This window comes from Pygocentrus nattereri, chromosome 12, assembly GCF_015220715.1.
Source record: "Pygocentrus nattereri isolate fPygNat1 chromosome 12, fPygNat1.pri, whole genome shotgun sequence".
Lineage (NCBI taxonomy): Eukaryota > Metazoa > Chordata > Actinopteri > Characiformes > Serrasalmidae > Pygocentrus > Pygocentrus nattereri.
The window spans coordinates 31,638,673-31,662,151 of record NC_051222.1 but is presented as its reverse complement, the minus strand read 5'-3'; the positions used below and the strand labels follow the sequence as shown (position 1 = coordinate 31,662,151).

At 45.8% G+C, this 23,479-nt stretch overlaps 2 protein-coding genes across 4 annotated transcripts in view; one reads left to right on the top strand and one right to left on the bottom strand.

Moving 5' to 3' along the window:
• Positions 1–1,875: 1,875 nt before the first annotated feature.
• On the bottom strand, positions 1,876–11,979 carry si:ch211-196h16.12 (regulator of G-protein signaling 5). Of its 2 annotated transcripts, XM_017712819.2 has the most exons (6): positions 11,845–11,979; positions 7,625–7,788; positions 7,464–7,520; positions 6,451–6,503; positions 3,160–3,323; positions 1,876–2,286 (listed from the first exon to the last, which is right to left on the bottom strand). In XM_017712819.2, the coding sequence occupies exons 2-6, from the start codon at positions 7,666–7,668 to the stop codon at positions 2,119–2,121; spliced, it is 486 nt and encodes a 161-aa protein (XP_017568308.1). In that variant the 5' UTR covers positions 7,669–7,788; positions 11,845–11,979; the 3' UTR covers positions 1,876–2,118. The 2 variants fall into 2 exon arrangements, with proteins under 2 accessions (XP_017568308.1, XP_017568307.1); XM_017712818.1 differs by lacking the exons at positions 6,451–6,503; positions 7,464–7,520; positions 7,625–7,788; positions 11,845–11,979 and adding an exon at positions 3,981–4,161.
• Positions 11,980–12,043: 64 nt separating this feature from the next.
• slc25a23a (solute carrier family 25 member 23a) overlaps positions 12,044–23,479 on the top strand; it is a 27,104-nt gene continuing 15,668 nt past the window's right edge. The window contains exons 1-2 of one of the 2 annotated variants that reach the window (XM_037543270.1): positions 12,044–12,529; positions 22,580–22,703. In XM_037543270.1, the coding sequence (XP_037399167.1) occupies positions 12,335–12,529; positions 22,580–22,703 (319 nt within the window). In that variant the 5' untranslated portion in view covers positions 12,044–12,334. Of the gene's footprint in view, positions 12,530–22,576; positions 22,704–23,479 lie in introns of both variants that reach the window. The other variant, XM_037543269.1, reaches the window with a different exon arrangement.

Genomic DNA, 23,479 nt, shown 5'->3' with positions numbered 1-23,479 from the left:
TTTCCTACGTTTAATCTGCAACGTGAAACAGTCAAACGCTAAAAAGTCACAAAGCTCAAGTCAACTTCTCGTTCGCAAGCTTCTTGTGCTAACTGTCCCGTTCCACCTTAAATGGTGCGGCAGTTACAATCGTGCATTTAAGGTGGAACAGGAAAATGTGAACGAGAAGCCGGCGAATGAGAAGCGACTTCAGCCTCGTAAAGAAGTCTGAAAGGTTTCCTGCTGGAGATGTGAGAGGAGCAGCTCTAGCTGAGCGAAGGCTGAAAGCAGAGTCTGGTCTTCGTTTATGTTTTTTGGCCTGTACTAACACGTTAAAACATACTGGCACACGTTTACAGCCAAGATGGTAAAATGGACGTAAAACGTCGTTTGATTTTTATACTGAAAGGACAAAATGGCTCTTCTTAGCATTTTGGGTTGCCAACCCCTGCTTTAATGCATGTTTTCATATTTAATATTCGTGTTCCTCTTTCAGTTTATCAAGCCATCGTATTTGTTCACATGAAGGTCTTTTGCGCACCTATAGCCGTGAAGAACGGTGCATTTAAACAGCGAATTATCATTTGTTTTTTAGTTTATGCAACACATTCGGTTCACTGGTTTAACTGTAGCTAGTTGCATTTTGTTTTGTGCTTTTCCCTGAAAGTCTGTGACGTTTCCCCCCAATAAATCAAATACTTTAACTCAGTCTCGCCTGGTAAGTGTGTAACACCCTGCTGTTCAGCCCTTTGATTACTGCTGCACTAATGGTGAAAAGCTCACGGCTTTGTCTTGCTGCATGACTTGTTCCAGTCCTTACAGTTCTAGACCTCGCATGTTCTGGACATTCCAGTTCTAGAGCGCTTGTGTTCTTCAACTAGTTACTACACACCGATCAGGCGTAACGTCATGACCACCTCCTTGTTTCTACACTCACTGTCCACTTTATCAGCTCCTCTTACTGTATAGCTGGTCTTTGTAGTTCTACAGTTACAGACTGTAGTCCATCTGTTTCTCTGATACTCTGTTACCCTGTTCTTCAGTGGTCAGGACCCCCATGGACCCTCACAGAGCAGGTACTATTTGGGTGGTGGATCATTCTCAGCACTGCAGTAACACTGATGTGGTGGTGGTGTGTTAGTGTGTGTTGTGCTGGTCTGAGTGGATCAGACACAGCAGTGCTGCTGGAGTTTTTAAACACTGTGTCCACTCACTGTCCACTCTATTAGACACTCCTACCTCGTCAGTCCACCTTGTAGATGTAAAGTCAGAGACGACAGCTCATCTGCTGCTGCACGGTTTGTGTTGGTCATCCTCTAGTCCTTCATCAGTGGTCACAGGACGCTGCCCACAGGACGCTGCCCACAGGACGCTGTTCTCTGGATATTTTTGGTTGGTGGACTGTTCTCAGTCCAGCAGTGACACTGAGGTGTTTAAAAACTCCAGCAGCACTGCTGTGTCTGATCCACTCAGACCAGCACAACACACACTAACACACCACCACCACGTCAGTGTCACTGCAGTGCTGAGAATGATCCACCACCCAAATAGTACCTGCTCTGTGAGGGTCCATGGGGGTCCTGACCACTGAAGAACAGGGTAACAGAGTATCAGAGAAACAGATGGACTACAGTCTGTAACTGTAGAACTACAAAGTGCAGCTATACAGTAAGTGGAGCTGATAAGATGGACAATGAGTGTAGAAACAAGGAGGTGGTCATGACGTTACGCCTGATCGGTGTTTATTATACTATACTGTACTATACTATACTATACTGTACTATACTATAGTATAATACTAGCTCTTGTTGTCGGGGATGAAATCTGATGAAATCTGAATCAGCTGAGTAGCGTATTAAACCTGATGGTGTAGAAGTAAAGTCCAGTCCAGTCCAGTCCAGTCCAGTTTCTTTTAATATTTATTTTTCATTTGTATCTTTTTACTTTTACAGCACCAACACAATAAGTCAGCCAGACATCTTTGCTCCACACAACAGTGCTAACATCTGCATGGTACCGTTTAGCTACCCTACGCCAGCACAGTGCTATCAGCGCTAACCTGATCTTTAAATCGATGCTTCACAAGTGATTCAGAACATTACGCTTCAACTGCAGGGCTCCCTCAACACGAGTGGGGTCTCACAGTGCCCTGAGGGTGGACCTGCAGTAGGGGGAGCGGAGAAAGCGGGGGAACGAGTCTTTGGCCATCAGGCAGTAGATGCGCTGCTGGGCTTCGTCGAACATGTTGGTGGCGGGTTCGTCCATCACACACATCAGCGCGTCCCGGGTCTCGCTGTCCAGGTTCACCTGAAAAACACCAGCGCGGGTTCAGTGGCCCGTTTCATACCGTCTGCGTACGGAAAACAAGCCACGGAAACACATCACTGCTGTCGGAACCAAAACCTCGTATCTCCAAAATGGGAACTTCACAGGAGAGACAAAATACGTACTCTACTCTTAGTGCAGGTCGACGGAACCAGACATTTTTCTAAAGCGGTTTTAGGTCATTTTCTTTGGCCCATTCATCCTGAGCTTCACCCACAACGTAAAAGACTGTGTGTGTTTTTTTAAATGACGTCAAAAACTGAAAAATGGAGACGCAAGGTTTTGTTCTGACAACAGCGACATATCCGCCTATTCGGCCTACGGCAGCTTAGCTCCGCCCATTCGTGCAGAAGTTATAAGGAGTGTTTCACAGCCCTGCTTTCTGAATGAAGCGCAATACAGCACAGCCAATCAGGACAGAGCTCATTTGTATACAGTGCAAAGGGGATTTGTTGTTATTATTATTATTATTATTGCACATTGTGTTCTCTGGTCTCTGTGGAGGGCGTCTTAACTAATTTTCGCTTAGAAGATCAACAAAACGTGTCATTTTACTGGGGCTGTTTATACTTTTGGTTCATTTTTGATTCGATGATTCAAACAAGGGCCTGAATTCGGTTACAGAAAATTCAGAATTATCTTTAAAAATGCTCTGAATGTGGAAAAGCAGCAGAGGAAAATACTGAATCCCTTCCTTTGCTTTTAGTCAGGTTTGTACACGTGTACATGTGCAGTCTGGTCTTCCTCAGTGACCCCGAACCACATCCAGGCTTCGCTGTGGAGCTGAGACGTGTCAGGACTTCTCTCCCACACCTCCACCCCTGCACCTCCCACCCCCACCCTCTTTTCTCCTACCTCCTGAGGGGCGTCCGGGTTGATGAACTGGGTGTAGATGCTGGAGGCTTTCTCGGCCAGTCTGCTCTCGGGGGAGCTTCTGTAGTCCTGGCAGGCCAGCCAGAAGGCCAGATTCTCCTCGCTGAACTCAGAGCGCAGGAACCAGCGGAACGCCTGCAGACCAGCTGCTCACGGACAGACAGAGAAAGAAAGAAAGAAAGAAAGAAAGAAAGGGGGATGTTAAAGAAAAGAGAAGAAGCAGAATTCATCTCCATCTGCTCACATATAAGCAGTTACCACAGTCATTTCTCAGCATACAGCATAATCTGAGCTCCACCGCTGCCTGTTTCAAGAGGAATGGACCTACAGAAACGCCCCAAAATTAGCCTGGAATAAACACTTTTTACAGTAACTCACCATAAAAATTAATAAAGTAATAAAGCCCCCGGAGGCCGCGGCTTACTGGGATTTTATCATGGGAAGGGTGTTCTTCGGCACGACGCGAACTCCCTTCCCCGTGATTAAATCGCTTTAACCCACGGCCTCTGGTGGCTTATAGTTTATATAAAACAGTGGCCAACATAAAATGTATTAAATTACATGATGTTTTTGATAATTATTTAAGCTATTATTAAAAATAATCCACATAAACAAGTACTCCGCCAAGAAATATAGTTCCTTTAGCGTGCGGTATCTGACCGCAGAACCAGGAGAACGATGTTCTGTCGCCAGTCGCTCTAAACTGCGGTCATTTCATGATTTTTTGTCATATAAGAGTGAACATATGACCGCACGGCACTGTTTGATTCAAAAACCTTCCGTTTATAAGAACTTTTGGTCACCAAATCGCCACCGCGTGTCTTCTGACAGTCTGACTACGCCAGGCTGGGGCTGAATCCCAAACGGCTCCCTGCTCCCTACATAGTGCACTAGGTAGGGACTTAAATACTCCTGCACCCCAACAATGAAAACTATCGCTAAAACTGACCAGCTGTGATTAATCCACATTCAGACTCGACGGGCAGTCACTATTAGACAGCAGAAGACAGACTTTCTAAGCTCAATGTTACACAGCACGCTCTTTATCTAGGGAGCACAGAGCCGTTTGGGACTCAGCCCCAGCTGGGTTTGACTACCTCTGACTGAAACACGGATATTTGAAGCGTGTCAGAGATCCAGGTGGCATCCTTTAGACTTTTATGCCGCAGTTTTTCAGTGAATCATATCGTAAGTACTTTAATTGCTGACCAGCCTAGTTCTAGATAAGGCGTGGGAACGGGATAATTAAGCTGTGGTCACGACTTAGTAAAGTGTGGGAACGAGATCCTAATGCGTGGCCACGACTTAGTAAGGCGTGGGAACAAGATCACGGCTTACTGAGTCGTGGCCACGCATTAAGATCTCGTTCCCACGCTTTACTAAGTTGTGGCCACAGTTTTATTATCCCGTTCCCACGCCTTATTAAGTTGTGGCCACGCATTATTTTGTTTATACAGGATGTTCCCATGTGGGGCTCCGTAGTTACCGTCATTAAAGTACTTGTTTTTCTCTTGACAGTGACAATATTTCACCCGTTAATGCAAAACACAATAGACGTCAGACGGCAGTCACTTGAGCTTCAGCACCTCCCCATTTACTTCTATTATAATCCTGCCTCAACTCAGCCCTGGGAAAGGTGTGGAAACGGATGAAGGTGTGAAACTGATTCAGCAGAGACGATGGTGAAAAACGCCAGAGTACTCTTTTAAGGGCCTCTCTCATAGAGAAGCGTCTGGCTTTTTTGAAAATAAGAGTCTGACGTAGTTCCTAAACGCTGTTAAAGTTTCAGGACATACCATTCGCTCTCTGTTTCACGCAGTTCATATATGGGAGCTAAACCGCAAAAACAGGCTGCTTTGAATTCACTGGGGTTTTTTTTGCAACGTCACAGAAATCTTCACGTTTGCACATCGCCGTTTAGCCTACAGCACTTTAGCCCCGCCCACTCACACTGACGTTATAAGGAGTGTTTCAGTCCAGACTGCTTTTCAAACCAGGCACAATGTAGAACAGCCAATCAGAACAGAGCTACATGTATCAGCCTTAAAGGCACAGTAACAAGAACAACCTCTTTAATTAAGTGACCCTTATTAGTCCCACAACAGGGAAATTCCACCTCTGCATTTAACCCATCCGTGGAGTGAAACACCACATACACACTAGTGAACACACACACACTAGGGGGCAGTGAGCACACTTGCCCGGAGCAGTGGGCAGCCCTATCCACAGCACCAGGGGAGCAGTTGGGGGTTAGGTGTCTTGCTCAAAGACACCTTAGTCACGTGCTGTCGGCTCAGGGGTCGAACCGGCAACCTTCCAGTCACAAGGCTGGATCCCTGACCTCCAGCCCACGACTGCCCCTCCCTTTTTTATCTATTTATTTAATATTATTTTTATTTTTTGATTGATTGATTCTAAATTCCAAGGGATAAAGAGGTCAAGGTCATGTAAAAATGAATTGTGACTGGTTTGGTACACCCTCAAAACTGATGGTTCTTCAAGGGTTCTTTAGTAAAGAAAATGGATCTATACAGAACCATCAACACTCAAAGAACCCTGTGCATGATTCAAGGGTTCTTTGCATCATGAAAGTTTCTTCAGACTGATGCAGGATGTGCTGCGAATGGTTCTATGTGGAAGCTTTTTGAAAAGGGCTCCGTATGGCACCAAAATCTCAGCCTTGTCACAACAGAAGAACCCTTTTTTGGTGCTAAGTAGAACCCTTTTCAAAAAGCTTCTATATAGACACATCCACAGCACAATCTCCATCAGTCTGAAGAAATGTTTCACGATGCAAAGAACCCTTAAGTCATGCACAGGTTCTATATGGATGGTTCTATATAGATCCATTTTCTTTACTAAAGAACCCTTGAAGAACCATCAATTCTGAGGGTGTACCAAAACCAGTCACAATCCTTTTTTTTTATTAGAGAACCCTTGAAGAACCATCATTATTAAGTGTGTGCACAAAACCAGGCAAATGTTGTGAATGAACCTGAGATAAAATACAGTAAAAACGTAGGATATGAGCCCTTTAATTCAACAGTGGTATTAGTGGGGTCAGTTTGACATCAATGGAAGAAACCAGGGACAAACACAGAGAGGAGCAGTTCATAAAGACAGACGCAGAAAGAAGAACAGGGAGCGAGTGAGAGGCAGTGGAAGCTAAAGAAGGCGTGGTTTTACTGTGAGGAAAGGAGAAGTGGTGAAGTGGTGAGAATGAAAGAAAAAGGGTTAAAGGGCAGAAAGAGAAGGGAAGTAAACGGCTCCTACACTTGCTGTTCAGCAGAGACTCCAAGTCATGTACGGTCTTCTCTTCTTGAGCTCTGAAAGAGGGAGAGAGAGAGAGAGAGGGAGAGAGAGAGAGACAGACAGACAGAGAGACAGACAGACAGACAGAGAGAGAGAGAGAGAGACAGATACAACAGCACTAGATCACTTTCCTTGCACAAAATTGTGCTTGATTTATTAATTTATTTATTTCAGACCCGATTGAGACCTGGCCTGTGACCGTTGCTTCTAGGCCATAAACATATTTCTGCAAATTCTATCTAATACTTTCCATTCAAGGTGATAATTCCACTCATTTCGACATACTTTTTCTTGCTCCAAGTCATTTTATCTAGTGAAAGTGTCTTATTCCACTAGCAGATCATTTCGCACTAATGCCTAATACGTATATGACTGGGTGTAAATGGGGTCTAATGCTGGCTTCAAATGGTAAAACGTTCATGCAACTTCAATTGCTTGAAACCTTCAGGACATTAAACTAAATTGCACTTGAGTTGTATAAAGCAAGGCATCCTGTGAAACTCCGTGAAACTCGGCCGCAACAGTTGCAAACGTTTCAACTTCATGGACCAAGTTTCATGAAACAGCCAATCAAAACTGATCTCACCGGGTCAATGAACACTGCTCACTGGGTGGTTGAACATCTGAATAAAAGTTTCACCAAAAGTATAACCAGCCAAAATAGTTGCTTGATAGCACGAACAACATTGCACATCAAAAAATACAAACTGCTAATTTGGCTAACCAGTGGAGTAACTGAATGTGTTGCAGGCAACTTTGTTTTTCAAATGCTTCATGTAGCTGCCCAGTCGCAACTCATAGCATGCAACTGATTGTGTAAAAGCTTCACCATATAAAGCCAGCCCAAAAAGTTGCAGGACACGTCACATTACGCAATAAGCAAAATGTAGTTTCATGCAAGTTTCGTGAAACCAAAGTTGTCAAGCAACCAAAGAACATGCAAAACTCCATACACTTATGAGTGCATGTGTTACCTATGTTTGTGCGGCTTCTCCGTCAGGTGAGTTAACATCACCCGCATCCCCTTCGCCCTAAAACAGACACGCGTACAACTTTTCAGTCAACTTGCAACTGAAAAAACTCCTGTACACTTATTCGCTCTCTCTCTGCTTCACACACTCCCACTCATACTCACTTCTCCAGGCATGATGAGGGTATAGCAGAGAGCCCCTTACACATCAAGGACTCTGGCAGCAGACACCCAAAAAGATAGTGATTTCCAATAAACTCGAAGTGTCTCCCGTCCCGCTTGCTGTCTGTACCTGCCTCCAGCCGTGTGCGCCGCGCTTATAAAGCTCCCTTATCCAACACAGCAATCACAAAACAGACAGATGTTTGGCAAGGAAAGTGTGTGTGTGTGTGTGTGCGTGTGTGTGCGTGTGTGTGTGTGTGTGTGTGTGTGTGGTCAACATGGAACATCCATTTAGGATTATAAACACATAAATCATCGCTGACAATGGCTAATTAAAGCCTAATGGTACATTGGGTACACGGTGTGAACAGCTTGGGCGTTAATGACGTTTGTCCCTGGGGTACGAGCTCAGTGCTGAACGATGCCTGCCCTCAGCACAGGGGTGTTTTTAGATCTCCCGCTCTGTTATGCACGCTGATTTTGTAAAAGGGACGCAGGTGTGTTGCACGCTCTTTGTATTTGTGTGTCATTCACACCTGTGTCCGTGGGCTAAGTAGAGTGATGACACAGAGAACAGGTGGGACGCGGCACAGGAGTACGTGTGCAAGCGCTTGTAGTGCTGCCAAATGTGCTCAGGATGTCGGATCAGGTCATTGTGGGTATGTCTGGCTGCCCTCCACGAGGAAACACGGCTTGTTTTGCTTACAAAACAACACATTTTATTAGAAAACAACACTTTATTGATCTTTCAAGGGGGATACAGTTGCAACAGTAGCTGCTCTGGACCCGTATGTAGGCAGCAATGTTTACGACACAAATATAGCCATTTATTGACTGTCCGAAACCCGCAGTGGCCATAGGCTGGTCTTCTGAGTTTTTATATGTAATGCTGCTGATGATAAAATAGTAGTGAATCTAAAATACTACGTTTTCCTTGGGATCTATTTTGCCTGCTTATACCCCTCCCTTATGAATGTCTGTAATAAGATTTAGGCCAAATCCTTCTCTCTGTCTCAGGCATCAGGCAGCGTATTGTACTGTGGTCAAGACATGTTAGTTTAGGTTGCTACTTCTTCAGCGTTTATTCACTGAAGTAATTCTGATAAGGACTCTTACTGAAGGCCGGGCTAGTCCGCGGGGGTGGGTGATGGAGAGAGAGCAGGAAGAACTGAGAGAGAGAGAGAGAGAAGAACCGAGAGCTGAAGTAATGAGACGTGAGCTGAAGCTTTAGGCCGGTAACATACTCCACGCAAAGGACTGCGCTCGGTGCTTCTGTACGAACTCGCTGGGCGTTCTTACGTTGCTGTGGCGGTTAAAACACTCAGTACTGAATACGTAAGCCATCTTTGCGTGAGACCCGACTGCGCGTCTGCTGTGGCAGTTGAGAAAGCGTGAACCCTCGCCTGTGTAGCTCTGAGCGTCTGCATTTGGTACAGTCCTGCTCACCATTATAAGCACCCCTTCATTTTTTTGCATAACCTGTACAATATCTTCAGAAATAAATGCAAATGTACCAAATTTATATTATCAGGATTTTTTAAATTGGAGGTTCAAAGTAATATAACGAAGAACATTGCTTTTCAGCTTACATGCCGTCATTTTAAAGACCCTTTGGCAGTGATGACAGCCTCCAATCTATAAGCTTCTTGCACTTCTCAGCTGGTATGTTCTCCCACTCTTCCTTTGCAGTTTGTTCAAGCTCTTGAATGTTTGCAAGGTTCTTTTTCCCAATGGCAAATTTCAGCTCACCCCACAGATTTTCAATGGGATGGAGATCAGGACTCATTGCTGGCCATTTTAAAACAGTCCATTTCTTCCTTTTCAACCATTCCTGTATGCTTTGGGTCTTTGTCTTGCTGGAGGACCCATGATCTTCGACTCAGATGAAGTTTTCTTACACTGGATAGGACATTTTGCTGTAAAATCTCTTGGTAATTCTCCGATTTCATGATTCCTGTGATACGGACAAGGCCCCCAGTACCAGACCGCTGCAAAACAGCCCCACAGCATTATGGATCCTCCACCATGCTTAACTGTAGGTAGGGTGTTCTTTTCCTTATACGCTTCATTGAGCCGTCTGTAAACAAACTGTTGGTGTGCATTACCAAAAAGCTCTGTTTTTGTTTCATCGGTCCACAGAACATTTTCCCAGAAGGATTGTGGTTTGTCCAGGTACTCTTTGGCAAAGCTGAGTCTTCCTTTTTATGCCTTTTCTTCAGCAATGGTGTCTTTCTTGGCCTTCGCCCATAAAGCTCTGCTTGGTTTAGTGTGCGCCGTATGGTACTCGTTGAAACCATGATCCCAGACTGTTCCAGGTTGGCCTTCAGGTCTTTGGATGTTTGATGTGGTGTTTTTTCCACCATTCGCACCAACCGTCGAAGACATCTCTCATCGATTTTCTTCTTCCCTCCACGTCCAGGTAGGTTCTTGACTGTTCCATGCATGGCAAACTTCTTAATAACATTGCGCACTGTTGAAACAGGGATACCAAGGTCTTGATGGCCTTATACCCTTTGGAGATCTTGTGTTGGCTAATAATAGCACTTCTGATGTCCTCAGACAGCTCCTTTGTCTTAACCGTTGTGACAAAGGAACAGGGAATAACAATTGGCTTCTTAAAACACTCAAGTCATCATTCATTGGGTAATTAATGTCATATGGGCCCTGACAATTTATCACAGGTGATTCTAATATGTGATTTAGCACAGGTGAGTCAAAATGTGTTTCCATACTGATTTACTGTAAAGGGTGCCCATACCAGTGCCACAGCAAGCTTTAGGTTTTTCTATTTTTTCTCTCCTGTTCTTTTTACTTTTAAATGTTGTTTGTCTCTTTTGTATCAAACAGAAGTTCTCTATAGAAAAAAGCTGTTACACTTCATTTTTTTCCAGGAGATATTCCACATTATGTACTTAAACATCATGGGTGCCAATAATGGTGAGCAGGACTGTATCTTTCAGGCCTTAGAGAAAACTCTGCTCATGTACAACGTGGCTGTGGCCAACAACAGCTGGCTAATAAAGCACCACAACTTGTGCCAAAGCTGTGTCTCTTTTAATTAGAGTGAATGTTACAACCAACGGAGAGTTAAACGTTTCGCTGCCGAGGTATTCAGACAATTTGCCTGCAGCTAAGCTACACAGCTCAGGGAGTGAGGACTGTCTAATATAAGAGAGAGGGGAGGGTCTGAGGAGTGCTGTGCTTGTGCGACAGCAGATGAGTTGGCATGGGGTGAATTGTACAGCCCATGAATGCTTTGGGAAATCTGGAAGCCACCAATGCCAGAGGAGCACCAGCACCGGTAGACAGATCCCCGAGGGTTGTGAGTGGCACACACCAGCACCCTCATCAGCATCATCCACACAGAGGTTAACGTCTCCAAGCTCCCTACATTTCCATGAAATGGTTATGAATACACTGCCTGGTGTTTGAGGCATCGTTTTAGAAGGTTAAGACCCAAAGCCTGTGGTGGAGGGGTACACGCAGGGTGTAAAATAGACCCCAGAGAAAAGAGATGGTTCGCTGGTGATTTTGGATAACTAATAAAATGTCTATATTTGTGTTGTAGACACGGTGACGTCTGGTTCCCATCACCACCACTGTAAAGACATCAGAGTGTGTAAGTTTCTCTAGAGGGAACCATTTCACACCAAACCACCCCAAATGACTCTGTTTATATCTCAGAGCACTGAAGTATGCAGCTGGGAAGCATTTAGAGAGAGAGAGAAACAGAGAGAGAGACAGAGACAGAGAGAGACAGAGAGAGAGAGAGAGAGAGACAGAGACCGAGAGAGACAGAGAGAGAGAGACAGAGAGAGAGACAGAGAGAGACAGAGAGACAGAGAGAGAGAGAGAGAGAGAGAGAGAGAGAGAGAGAGAGAGAGACAGACAGACAGACAGACACAGAGAGAGAGAGAGAGAGAGAGAGAGAGAGAGAGAGAGAGAGAGAGGTATCCAGCCTATTTGTCACACTGAGTCTATCTACATTTAAACAAACCCCAAATGCTGCGCGTCCATTAGCGCCGCCGTAAATCCGCAGTGCTGTAGCGGCGCTCAGACACTTCCCGGGGAAATCTGGACGGCGTGCTAGCACAGCATACGCACGCGCGCGCGCGCTGCTGCTGGACCTGACCCCGTGACCTGAACAATTCGCGCTCGCGAGTCTAGATTTCCCACTCAAAGGGCGCGCGACGAAAGCCCAAACACGCGCTGTGTGAACTTGCCTGCCTGCCGGGGGTCCTGAGGCCAGTGCAGCCCCCTCCCCGAAGAGAGCCCGCTCTGCGGAGAAACACGAGCCGAGAGGCGGCGGCAGACACGCGGGGTCACTCCGCACGGGCCCCGGGCTCTGCGCGCTCCAGCCGAGGCGCCAGCGCGGGAGGTTAGTCGGCGGCGAGCGCGCGCTTGTCGGAGCCGAGTCACTTCAGCAGCTTCCTGGTTTAGGAAGCTGAAGAAAACAACCGCCCGCTCTGACGCGGCGGAGCGCGAGCCCCCGAGCGTAGAACGCACGCGAACAGAACGGTGTCGAGGATTCAAAAACAAACGCTCTTTTCCGTTATTTGTGCCTTTTTAACGGCTGATCGGCGCTTTCCGGGCCGAACCGCGGACGGTACGGCGATGGTGACCTGCTAGTGGAAGGCACAGCAGCCGTGAGGCGAAGGCGAAGGCTGCCCGCCAGACGCCCTAAGCTAGGTGGCTTTCCCGGGCGGGCCACCGATGGGTCCGCCAGGCTGGAGGTGGGTCTGGAGCCGGGCCTGGTGCCAGGACGCCGAGGTGGAGCCCGAACGCGAGCGGCTGTGGGCCGAGCTGTTCGAGGAGCTCGACTTGAACAAGGACGGGCGGATCGACATTGCGGAGCTGAGGACGGGGCTCGCAGCGCGGGGGCTGCTTCCTAACACCTCCGTGGAAGAGGTACCGCCAACCGCACACGAGCGCATGTGTACCCGTTTATGCTGCGGAGGGGTGGGAAACGGCGAAATGCACCAAAACGGGCTGCATGTGAAGCCGACAGGTTACTACGGGTTCGGTCAGCGTGCGACGGGGGTTTTTATTCCCCACCCGTATTCGGGCAAGCCACGCCCTCTCTTGGTCATCTCGGCTCTGATTGGCTTCTCTGACCGAGAAGCCTGTTTAAAAGGTTCTTTAAAAGGTTCTTTAAAGAGCCTTCATGGAGAAAGAACCACTTAAAGGTGCAGTGTGTAAGATTTAGGCCGGACCTGTGAGATGAATGATGTATACAAATCCATGTTGTCATGAGTGTCTCATCGCCTGAGGCTACGATTCGCTGCGTTTTCGTCAGCTAACAACGAGCCCTCGTATCTACCATGGCTGCTATGTTGGGCTGACATGTTTCTACAGTTAGCCCAGCATGGACAGACCAAATGCTGGAGCAGAGGTGCTCAGTCCAGGTCCTGAAGATCTAGTTTAGCTCCAGCCCTAATCATAAACACCTGGACCAGGTTAGGGCTGGGCAATAAAGTGATAACGATAATTATCGCGAGAACGTTTCCTCGATGGGGCGATAAGACATGTTTTTCGATATAATGACCATTCTCACACTTCCACGTTCAACGAAAGCCCTGGTGGCATTATCTACTGCAAAGGAAAGCGACACTACTCTGCTGTCGCCAGGAGAGGGCGCGCTCCAGAGGGAGGGGGCGACGAGTAAAAAGGGTCGGCAAATATACGTTACAACTCCGCTTTTCAGACATCGCTACATTCCCTGTTTGAGTGGAGCGACCGGCGATCTGTGACCGAGTACAGGCGACGAGATGAGTGGCGTGGCTGTAACGTCCTACAGCGAACTCCCCTCTTTCCGTACATCCTAACAAGCTTTAGCCTCGTTAAATCACGTCTAACACTCACAACTAAATCGCTGTTACAGCGCTCAGTGATATTTTAGTATTAGTGCATTCCCAAACAGCGCAAGTGAAAGAAACAAGTGGGTTCATGTAAGTTACAGCAAACAAAAGTAAGCCGAGGAAGCTGTGAGGCATTGGAAAGCGGGAGAACGATATCTTTCCAGTCTAGCCAACAACACAGTGAACTGATGATGCTGCAGATCAAACAGGACACACAAGCAGTTTAACCGTATCTGAAAGGAGGAATCTGTGTGTCTGGTGTTGATTTTTTTGTGGTTCACTCAAACTACTCAAACTACTACGATAGAATAGAGAAATCCAGTCGTCGCCAGCTGGTCTCTGAGTACTGTGATACGCGTCACTGACCTACCGAGCCAGCTAATGTTCCTAATGTTCATACAAAGTTGACGCTGTTGAGAAACTAAACAGTTTAGCGCTGTCGTTGGTCACTTGTTTAGCATTTGTAACGGGATAGCCGAGCGCTTGACACCTGACAGCTAAAAATCATGTTTTCTACCTTAAATTATGACTATTACAAAAACTGCAGTTGTGCTTTTACAGCTGATGAAAACCAGCTCACCAGACACGTCTTCCCACTGTCCCATGACTGATCTGTGAGATGTTCCACTGTTTGCAGAGTGTTTGTCGTGTTCTGACCGTAAAGGATAGTTTAAAACAGCGATTAACAACCCAGGAGCAAAAATCTGCCTTCAAACTTGCATTTAACTAATTATTACTATTAGTATTATTGCAGTATTTGTGTCTGTGGCCCTACAGGTTCTATTTAGTCTCAGAAATCTCGTGATGCATGTCATATATCGTGAAAATGTCTTGAAATATCATGATATTTTGGCCGTGTCGCCCTCCTACTCCCACCGCTGGCTTGGCCGGCGGTTCATACTGACAGGACTGTGGCCAATCATAGCCCGGGAGACAAGAGCTCAGCAGCCAATCCCAGCGCAGGAGGGCGGGTTTGGTCGGAATGCAAGTGGGAAAAGAAACACTCCCAGTACGTTCGCGTGCCGCAGCGAACCACGTGACACTGTTTTGTGATGCAGTTCAACTGTAGCGCTAATCCAGATGTTCACGGACTGGGATTATACACATGTGAAGGCGACCGTTAGCCAGAGCAGCTTTAATAGATGATAAATACTCACCGTTGCATGTATGAATAATGTTACAATTAAAGAGCTATATCAACATGAAGTAAGTGAGATAGATAGATAGATGGATAGATAGACCGATAGATAGATGGATAGATAGACAGATAGATAGATGGATGGATAGATAGACGGATAGATAGATGGATAGATAGACCGATAGATAGATGGATAGATAGACAGATAGATAGATGGATGGATAGACCGATAGATAGATGGATAGATAGACAGATAGATAGATGGATGGATAGATAGACGGATAGATAGATGGATAGACAGATAGATAGATGGATAGATAGACCGATAGATAGATGGATAGATAGACCGATAGATAGATGGATAGATAGACCGATAGATAGATGGATAGATAGACCGATAGATAGATGGATAGATAGACCGATAGATAGATGGATAGATAGACTGATAGATAGATGGATAGATAGACCGATAGATAGATGGATAGATAGACCGATAGATAGATGGATAGATAGACGGATAGATAGATGGATAGATAGACCGATAGATAGACGGATAGATAGACGGATAGATAGACTGATAGATAGATGGATAGATAGACGGATAGATAGATGGATAGATAGACTGATAGATAGATGGATAGATAGACCGATAGATAGATGGATAGATAGATGGCTATATAGACTGTACTGGGATAGAACAGGTCAGAAAAAATAAATGAAGGACCATTTATGCCAAAAAAGGTGAACTGAATCTATATTTAAAATAGCTTTCATCATGTGTGCAGTAGAGGGTTAATTATAATAATAGCAGTAATCTAAAACTAGAAAAGTGGAGTGAAAAAGCACATCTGTCTCACATCTTCTGGTAAACGTGTGCACCAACAGTGTGAACAGTGTGTTGTACTGAATCGTGCTCAGCTTATAAGAATTGCTTAAGTGGCTCTTGGTTAGTTTGTACTGGGGCAGAAGCCATTTGTGGTTTACTACGTCTCAGAGGAGGAGAATTCCACCCAAAATTTAGAAATATCTTAACAGTTCAGATGAGATGTAAACAGAGTCGTTCTGAACAAACCGAGTCAGAACAGTTCACAGTGGTGGTGATAGGAACCAGACGTCCATCTCTAAAAGCTCCCTCACTGAAAGTTATTACATGAAATGGTTATGAATTCACTGCCTGACGTCTGAGACACTGTTTTACTATAGTTTTGAGAAGGTTTTAGCATTGAAAGAAAATCTGAGATGTAAACGGAGTCATTCAGAGTGGTTTGGTGGTGATGGGAACCAGGGGTTTGTCTAAAATGAACCTAATGTGTGTTTATTGGTGGTAAAACGTGCTTCTGACGCTGCATTTGGACGTTCGGTTCCTATCACCGCCACTGTGAGCTGAATTCATATCACGGCGCGCTTGTTTACCCGTTTCCCTCCCACCCTGCTGTTGTTTTCAGAAGTGTACCCGCTGTGTTGCTCGGCGTACTGACTGCACAGAGCTGTGTGTTTGCTGGTCTGTGTAACAGATGCTGGTCTTTCTTGCTATGGCTTTGTCAGTGTTGTGTTAAAAGTGGTTTGACACTGAGACAGAAATGCGCTCGTGGTGTTTGGTAACAAGTTGCTTCGCCGCCTTCGGCCCATCTGTGTGTGTCTGTTTATCGCTGTGTGTAAAATGAGTGAGCTCATGCATGTGCAGCTAAACGTGACAGGTAAAGAGTGTAACATGTAAAGTGACCCCCACGGTCTTCTCTCTCTATCTCTCACTCACACACACACACACACACACACACACACACACACACGCTGAACTGCACTGGAAGAAAAAAGGTCAGCTGCTTGGATCTGCTCCATGTGTGAGCAAAGAGCAGAGAGAGAGAGAGAGAGGAAACCAAGAAGGAGAGAAAGAAAGCAAGAGAGGTGAGGAGAGAGAGGGACGAAGGAGAACCTGAGGGAAGAGAGAAAGGAAGCAAAGAGACAGAAAAAGAGAAAATGAAGAAAGAGAGATAAATCAGTGTGGATAGAAAAACAGAAAAGAAGGTGATGAAACGGAGACTGAGAGAAAGAGAAAAAGGAGAGGAAGAGATGAAGAGAAAGAAAGAAATAAAGAAGGAGAGGAAACGGAGAGAAAGAAGGCGAGGAAACCGAGGGAGAGAAAGAAAGAAGGAGAGGAACCGGGGAGAGAAAAAAGGAGAGGAACAGGGGAGAGAAAGAAGGAGAGAAAACCAAGGGAGAGAAAGAAAGAAGGAGAGGAACCGGGGAGAGAAAAAAGGAGAGGAACCGGGGAGAGAAAGAAGGAGAGGAAACCAAGGGAAAGAAAGAAAGAAGGAGAGGAAACGGGGAGAGAAAGAAGGAGAGGAAACGGGGAGAGAAAGAAGGAGAGGAAACCAAGGGAGAGAAAGAAAGAAGGAGAGGAAACAGGGAGAGAAAGAAGGAGAGGAAACGGAGGGAGAGAAAGAAAGAAGGAGAGGAAACAGGGAGAGAAAGAAGGAGAGGAAACGGAGGGAGAGAAAGAAAGAAGGAGAGGAAACCGAGGGAAAGAAATAAGGAGAGGAAACCGAGGGAGAGAAGGAAGGAGAGGAAACCAAGGGAAAGAAAGAAAGAAGGAGAGGAAACGGGGAGAGAAAGAAGGAGAGGAAACGGGGAGAGAAAGAAGGAGAGGAAACCGAGGGAGAGAAAGAAAGAAGGAGAGGAAACTGAGGCAGGGAGAGAAAGAAGGAGAGGAAACTGAGGCAGGGAGAGAAAGGAGAGGAAACTGAGGGAGAGAAGGAGAGGAAACCGAGGGAGAGAAAGAAAGAAGGAGAGGAACCGGGGAGAGAAAAAAGGAGAGGAACAGGGGAGAGAAAGAAGGAGAGAAAACCAAGGGAGAGAAAGAAAGAAGGAGAGGAACCGGGGAGAGAAAAAAGGAGAGGAACCGGGGAGAGAAAGAAGGAGAGGAAACCAAGGGAAGGAAAGAAAGAAAGAAGGAAAGGAAACGGGGAGAGAAAGAAGGAGAGGAAACCAAGGGAGAGAAAGAAAGAAGGAGAGGAAACAGGGAGAGAAAGAAGGAGAGGAAACGGAGGGAGAGAAAGAAAGAAGGAGAGGAAACCGAGGGAAAGAAATAAGGAGAGGAAACCGAGGGAGAGAAAGAAGGAGAGGAAACCGAGGGAGAGAAAGAAGGAGAGGAAACCAAGGGAAAGAAAGAAAGAAGGAGAGGAAACGGGGAGAGAAAGAAGGAGAGGAAACGGGGAGAGAAAGAAGGAGAGGAAACGGGGAGAGAAAGAAGGAGAGGAAACCGAGGGAGAGAAAGAAAGAAGGAGAGGAAACTGAGGCAGGGAGAGAAAGAAGGAGAGGAAACCGAGGCAGGGAGAGAAAGAAGGAGAGGAAACTGAGGCAGGGAGAGAAAGAAGGAGAGGAAACTGAGGCAGGGAGAGAAAGAAGGAGAGGAAACTGAGGCAGGGAGAGAAAGAAGGAGAGGAAACTGAGGGAGGGAGAGAAAGGAGAGGAAACCGAGGGAGAGAAAGAAAGAAGGAGAGGAAACTGAGGCGGAGAGAAAGAAAGAAGGAGAGGAAACTGAGGCAGGGAGAGAAAGAAGGAGAGGAAACTGAGGCAGGGAGAGAAAGAAGGAGAGGAAACTGAGGCAGGGAGAGAAAGGAGAGGAAACTGAGGGAGAGAAGGAGAGGAAACCGAGGGAGAGAAAGAAAGAAGGAGAGGAAACCGAGGCAGGGAGAGAAAGAAGGAGAGGAAACTGAGGCAGGGAGAGAAAGAAGGAGAGGAAACTGAGGGAGGGAGAGAAGGAGAGGAAACTGAGGGAGGGAGAGAAGGAGAGGAAACTGAGGGAGGGAGAGAAAGGAGAGGAAACCGAGGGAGAGACAGAAGGAAAGGAAACCTGAGGGGGGTGAGAGAGAGAGAGAGAGAGAGAGAGAGAGAGAGAGAGAGAGAGAGAGAGAGAGAGAGAGAGAGACAGAGAGAATATCTGGGAAAGGGAGGAAAGACGGAGAGAGGCGACAATGAAAGGGCAAGTGAGAGGCGGTGAAGGATTGAGTGAGTGGAGAGAAAGTGAGGAGAAACAAAGAAGGAACGAGAAAGAAAGAAAGAAAGAAGACACAGGGACAAACAAGAGAGACGGAGGGAGGGAGGGAGAGTGGAAAACAACACAGAAAGGAGGTGAAGAGAGATACAGTAAGGCAGGATATGAGAAAAGAGAGTGATGAAACAAAGAGCAGCAAAGAAAGAAAGAGGGGAGAGAAAGAAACGGACAGGACTGAGGAAAGAAAGGGACGACAAGGCACAGTAGTGAGATAGGGATGAAAAAGAGTGAGGAAAGAGAGATAGAGTGATGGGAAAAAGAAGGAAGGAGAGGAAAAGAGAAAGGGGCAAGAAAAAGATGGGGAAATCTAAAGAATGAGAGAAAAAGGGAAGAGTGGTAGAGAGGGAGGAAAGAGGGAGAGAGAAAAGAGAGTGATGGAGAGTGAGATGGAGGGAGAGAGACGGTGACAGAGCACCATTTAAATGTGTTAAATCTCCTGCACACTCGCGTTTTTAACCCACACATACCAAACTGCTAATTATCACCCACTCAGTGACAGGCCGGTTCCACAGTCCGCTGGGTTCCAGCTCGGCTCTGTAGAGAACTCCGCTGCAGGCTGGGGCGACTGCTTAAAGAGTAAAGGCGTCTGGCAGGGTTTATATAAGAGTTAGTCAGTATCGCCTGTGGACCAGAGTGACCTACAGAGAACATAACCATGTCCTCTTAGCACTGGGTTCTGACGTTAAAGCGAAGTATGGACAAAATTCAGTTGTCCAGGTTACAAAATCCAGTCGTCCAGGTGACAGCTACTACTGTTATTAGCTGTGCAACGTACAACCCCGTTCCCAAAAAAGTTGGGACGCTGCGCAAACTGTAAATTAAAACAAAATGCAATGATGTGCAAATCATTTAAATTCTAGATTTAATTGAAAAAAATTGGATGGATAGTGTAATGGGTAACACCTCTGCCTTCTACGCTGTAGACTGGGGTTCAATCCCCACCTGGGTAAACACCCTACACTATACCAATAAGAGTCCCTGGGCAAGACTCCTAACACCACCTTCGCCTACCTGTGTAAAATGATCAAATTGTAAGTCGCTCTGGGTAAGAGCGTCTGCCAAATGCCCTAAATGTAAATTTAAAAAATGTTGAAACTGGGAAATTTTATTGTTTTTTGACAATTATTTGCCCTTTTTGAATTTGATGCCAACAACACGTTCCAGAAAAGTTGGGATGGGGGCAACAAAACGCTCAAAGTTGTGTAATGCTTAAAAAAAACACCTGGTCAGCAACATGGTTGGGTATAAAAGAGCGTCTCAGAGAGGCTGCGTACATATCATTAAAGGAATCTGGAGAAATCTCTGCATGTAAGGGACGAGGCCAAAAACCAGTATATGCAGGTCGTGATCTTTGGGCCCTCAGGGCCCAGAAACACTTCTGAAAACCACTGCCTGTGAAAACAGTTCATCACTACATCCACAAATGTAAGTTAAAACTCTAAAATACAAACAAGAAATCAAATATAAACAGGATCCAGAAATGCTGCCGCCTTCTCTGGGCCGGAGCTCATTTAAGATGGACTGAGAGGAAGTGGAAAAGTGTCCTGTGGTCTGACGAATCAACATTTAAAATTATTTTTGGAAATCATGGACACTGTGTCATATGGTCTAAAGACCACTCAGCTTGTTATCAGTGTACAGTTAACAAGCCAGTGTTCATGATGGTATAGGGGTGCATTAGTGCACATGGCATGGGTAACGTGCACATCTGTGAAGGCACCAACATGTGCTGCCATCCAGACGACGTCTTTTTCAGAGAAGGCCTTGATTACTTCAGCGAGACAATGTCAAACCCCATTCTGCATGTATTACAGCAGCATTGCTCCGTATTAAAGGAGTTCGGTGCTAAACTGACCTGCCTGCAGTCCAGACCTGTCACCACTGAAAACATTTGATGCGATATGAAATGTAAAATATGACAAATGAGACCCTGAGGGGGCAGTGAGCACACTTGCCCGGAGTGGTGTGCAGCTCTATCCGCAGCGCCCGGGGAGCAGTTGGGGGTTAGGTGTCTTGCTCAAGGACACCTCAGTCATGGACTATCGGCACTGGGGATCGAACCGGCGACCTTCCGGGCACGAGGCTGGTTCCCCAACCTCCAGCCCATGACTGCCCCCAAAAATATGATTTGCATATCATTGCATCTTATTTTTATTGACATTCTGCACAACGTCCCACCTTTTTTGGAAATGAGGTTGTACTTTTGCCCGTTTTTATTAATCACAGTCTGTCAGTGTCAGGCAAGTGTTATATCTATTTAAGGCAACTTTGTAATGATTTAGGCATGCCGTTAGCACAGTGCTAATTCAGTGAGCTTCCATTACTTGTTAGTTAGGGCAGAACTAAAGAAGCAACCTTAAGACACGCAGTGACTTTGACCCTGCAGCAAGTGCGCCTAGTTGATGAGACTTTATGAGTGTTAAAACCTGAAATTCGAGAAAACAACCCCAACATGCTAACGCAGCTGCTAGCAAGTGGGGATCAGCTGGTATGATTTCATTTGTCCTGAATCCTAACTGACGACGTCAGCGTGGGTGTATAATAATAGTCTTTTCCTTATTTGGGTGAAATATTCTTTTAGCTGTAGTCTCTGCTCATCTCCATTCTACTGATAAACCCGGGCTGCCCAGAACGTGACCCGCAGGACAGATTTGGCTGTGAAGGCCATTTGTTTGGACTGCCAGGTCAGACTTTTCCTGCTCTAGTAGTAATGCAGGTTTTACACAGTGGCTTGTGTTGAGCAGTACAGAACTGTTTTGCTCAGGCTGCATATCAGTCCACCACGCCAAAAAAGTTGGGCAACCTGATACGTAAATACTGCCTGGGCTACATTTGCATGGTGAGAGAATTTGTTAGGCTTTCAAATAAAAATGGCTGTGTTGTTTGTACAGATAGACGGATTGTTGAATTAAGCGTCGTGAATCTTGAGTTCGTTATATCGCACCTTTTAAAACGAAGCATTAAACAGGCAGTAGACTAAATAAACGTGTCTAGACATGAGAGCTAAAGGTCAGACGCCAAAACTGTACAAGGATGATACGTAGATTTTGAAAGGCCTACAAGCAGAGTGGGTGCAGTTTATAGAAGAGGTTTTCCACAGCCTGTTTAATTCAGCAGTGCCTCTCAGGGGTGTTGTAAAAATATGGGTTATCTAACTGGTCGATCATTCAAATAGTATAATTGACTAAATATACATTCACATTAGAATTTTCACTAAACACTAAATGTAGACAGTCAGCTGAGACATGCCTGATGCAAACTGCAGATGCTGCAGATTGTGAATCTGTTCCTTTCTGATCCCATGTTCCTCGGGGTGAAGCCTCTCAGCTCCTCTGCCTGTTTGCCTGGGGATGTCTCTGTTGTCGGAAGAAAACCTCATATCTCCATTTTTTTTTTTTACATTTTCCAGTTTTTGACATCATTTGAAAATACCTGCTGTTCTTTACAATGTTTGTAAATTTCATGATGAACGGACTAAAAGAAACAGCCCAAAATGACTTGTAAAAACGTCTGGTTACATTGACTTGCGTTGAAAGTAAAGTAAGTTTTTTCCTTCTCCTGTAAAGTCACCATTTCAGAGATACAAGGTTTTCTTCTGACAACAGCGGTATGTTTCTGATGAACTGAAATGTTGGTCATTAGCAGCACGTTGATGTTCTGCTGCGTTCTCCTGGTTCTGAAGGTCTTCTGGGTGGACAGGTTTGGCTGTGAGCATGGTGGAGGGTTATGTGGCCTCAGCTTTGCATCGTGTAACTCGCTTTTCTCCTGGCCCTGCTCCCCTTCCCCTCCTCATCCCCTCCATTCCTAATCGATCTGGGCATCCCTCCTTCCCTCCCCCTTTCCTGCTCTTTCTCTTTGTCCCTCTCCTTCTTCTCCTTTTCTTTCTCTTCTGCCCTGTCCCACAGCAGATTGTTCGAGCGGGGGACACTAATCAGGATGGCCAGCTGGACTTTGAGGAGTTCACGCAGTACTTGCGCGCACATGAGAAACGCCTTAAACTCATGTTCAGCAGCCTGGACCGCAACAACGATGGTTAGCGCTTCCACCCACTGTGTTGCCTTTGGCATTAGTGTTAGTGTTAGTTCTGTTAATGCCCCTCTAGTGTTAGTGTTAGCTCTGTTAATGCCCCTCTAGTGTTAGTGTTAGCTCTGTTAATGCTCCTCTAGTGTTTGTGTTAGCTCTGTTAATGCCCCTTTAGTGTTAGTGTTAGTTCTGTTAATGCCCCTTTAGTCTTAGTGTTAGTTCTGTTAATGCCCCTCTAGTGTTAGTGTTAGCTCTGTTAATGCCTCTTTAGTGTTAGTGTTAGCTCTGTTAATGCCCCTTTAGTCTTAGTGTTAGTTCTGTTAATGCCCCTCTAGTGTTAGTGTTAGCTCTGTTAATGCCTCTTTAGTGTTAGTGTTAGCTCTGTTAATGCCCCTTTAGTCTTAGTGTTAGTTCTGTTAATGCCCCTCTAGTGTTAGTGTTAGCTCTGTTAATGCCCCTCTAGTGTTAGTGTCAGCTCTGTTAATGCCCCTCTAGTGTTAGTGTTAGTTCTGTTAATGCCCCTCTAGTGTTTGTGTTAGCTCTGTTAATGCCTCTTTAGTGTTAGTGTTAGCTCTGTTAATGCCCCTCTAGTGTTAGTGTTAGCTCTGTTAATGCCCCTCTAGTGTTAGTGTTAGTTCTGTTAATGCCCCTTTAGTGTTAGTGTTAGCTCTGTTAATGCCCCTTTAGTCTTAGTGTTAGTTCTGTTAATGCCCCTCTAGTGTTAGTGTTAGCTCTGTTAATGCCTCTTTAGTGTTAGTGTTAGCTCTGTTAATGCCCCTTTAGTC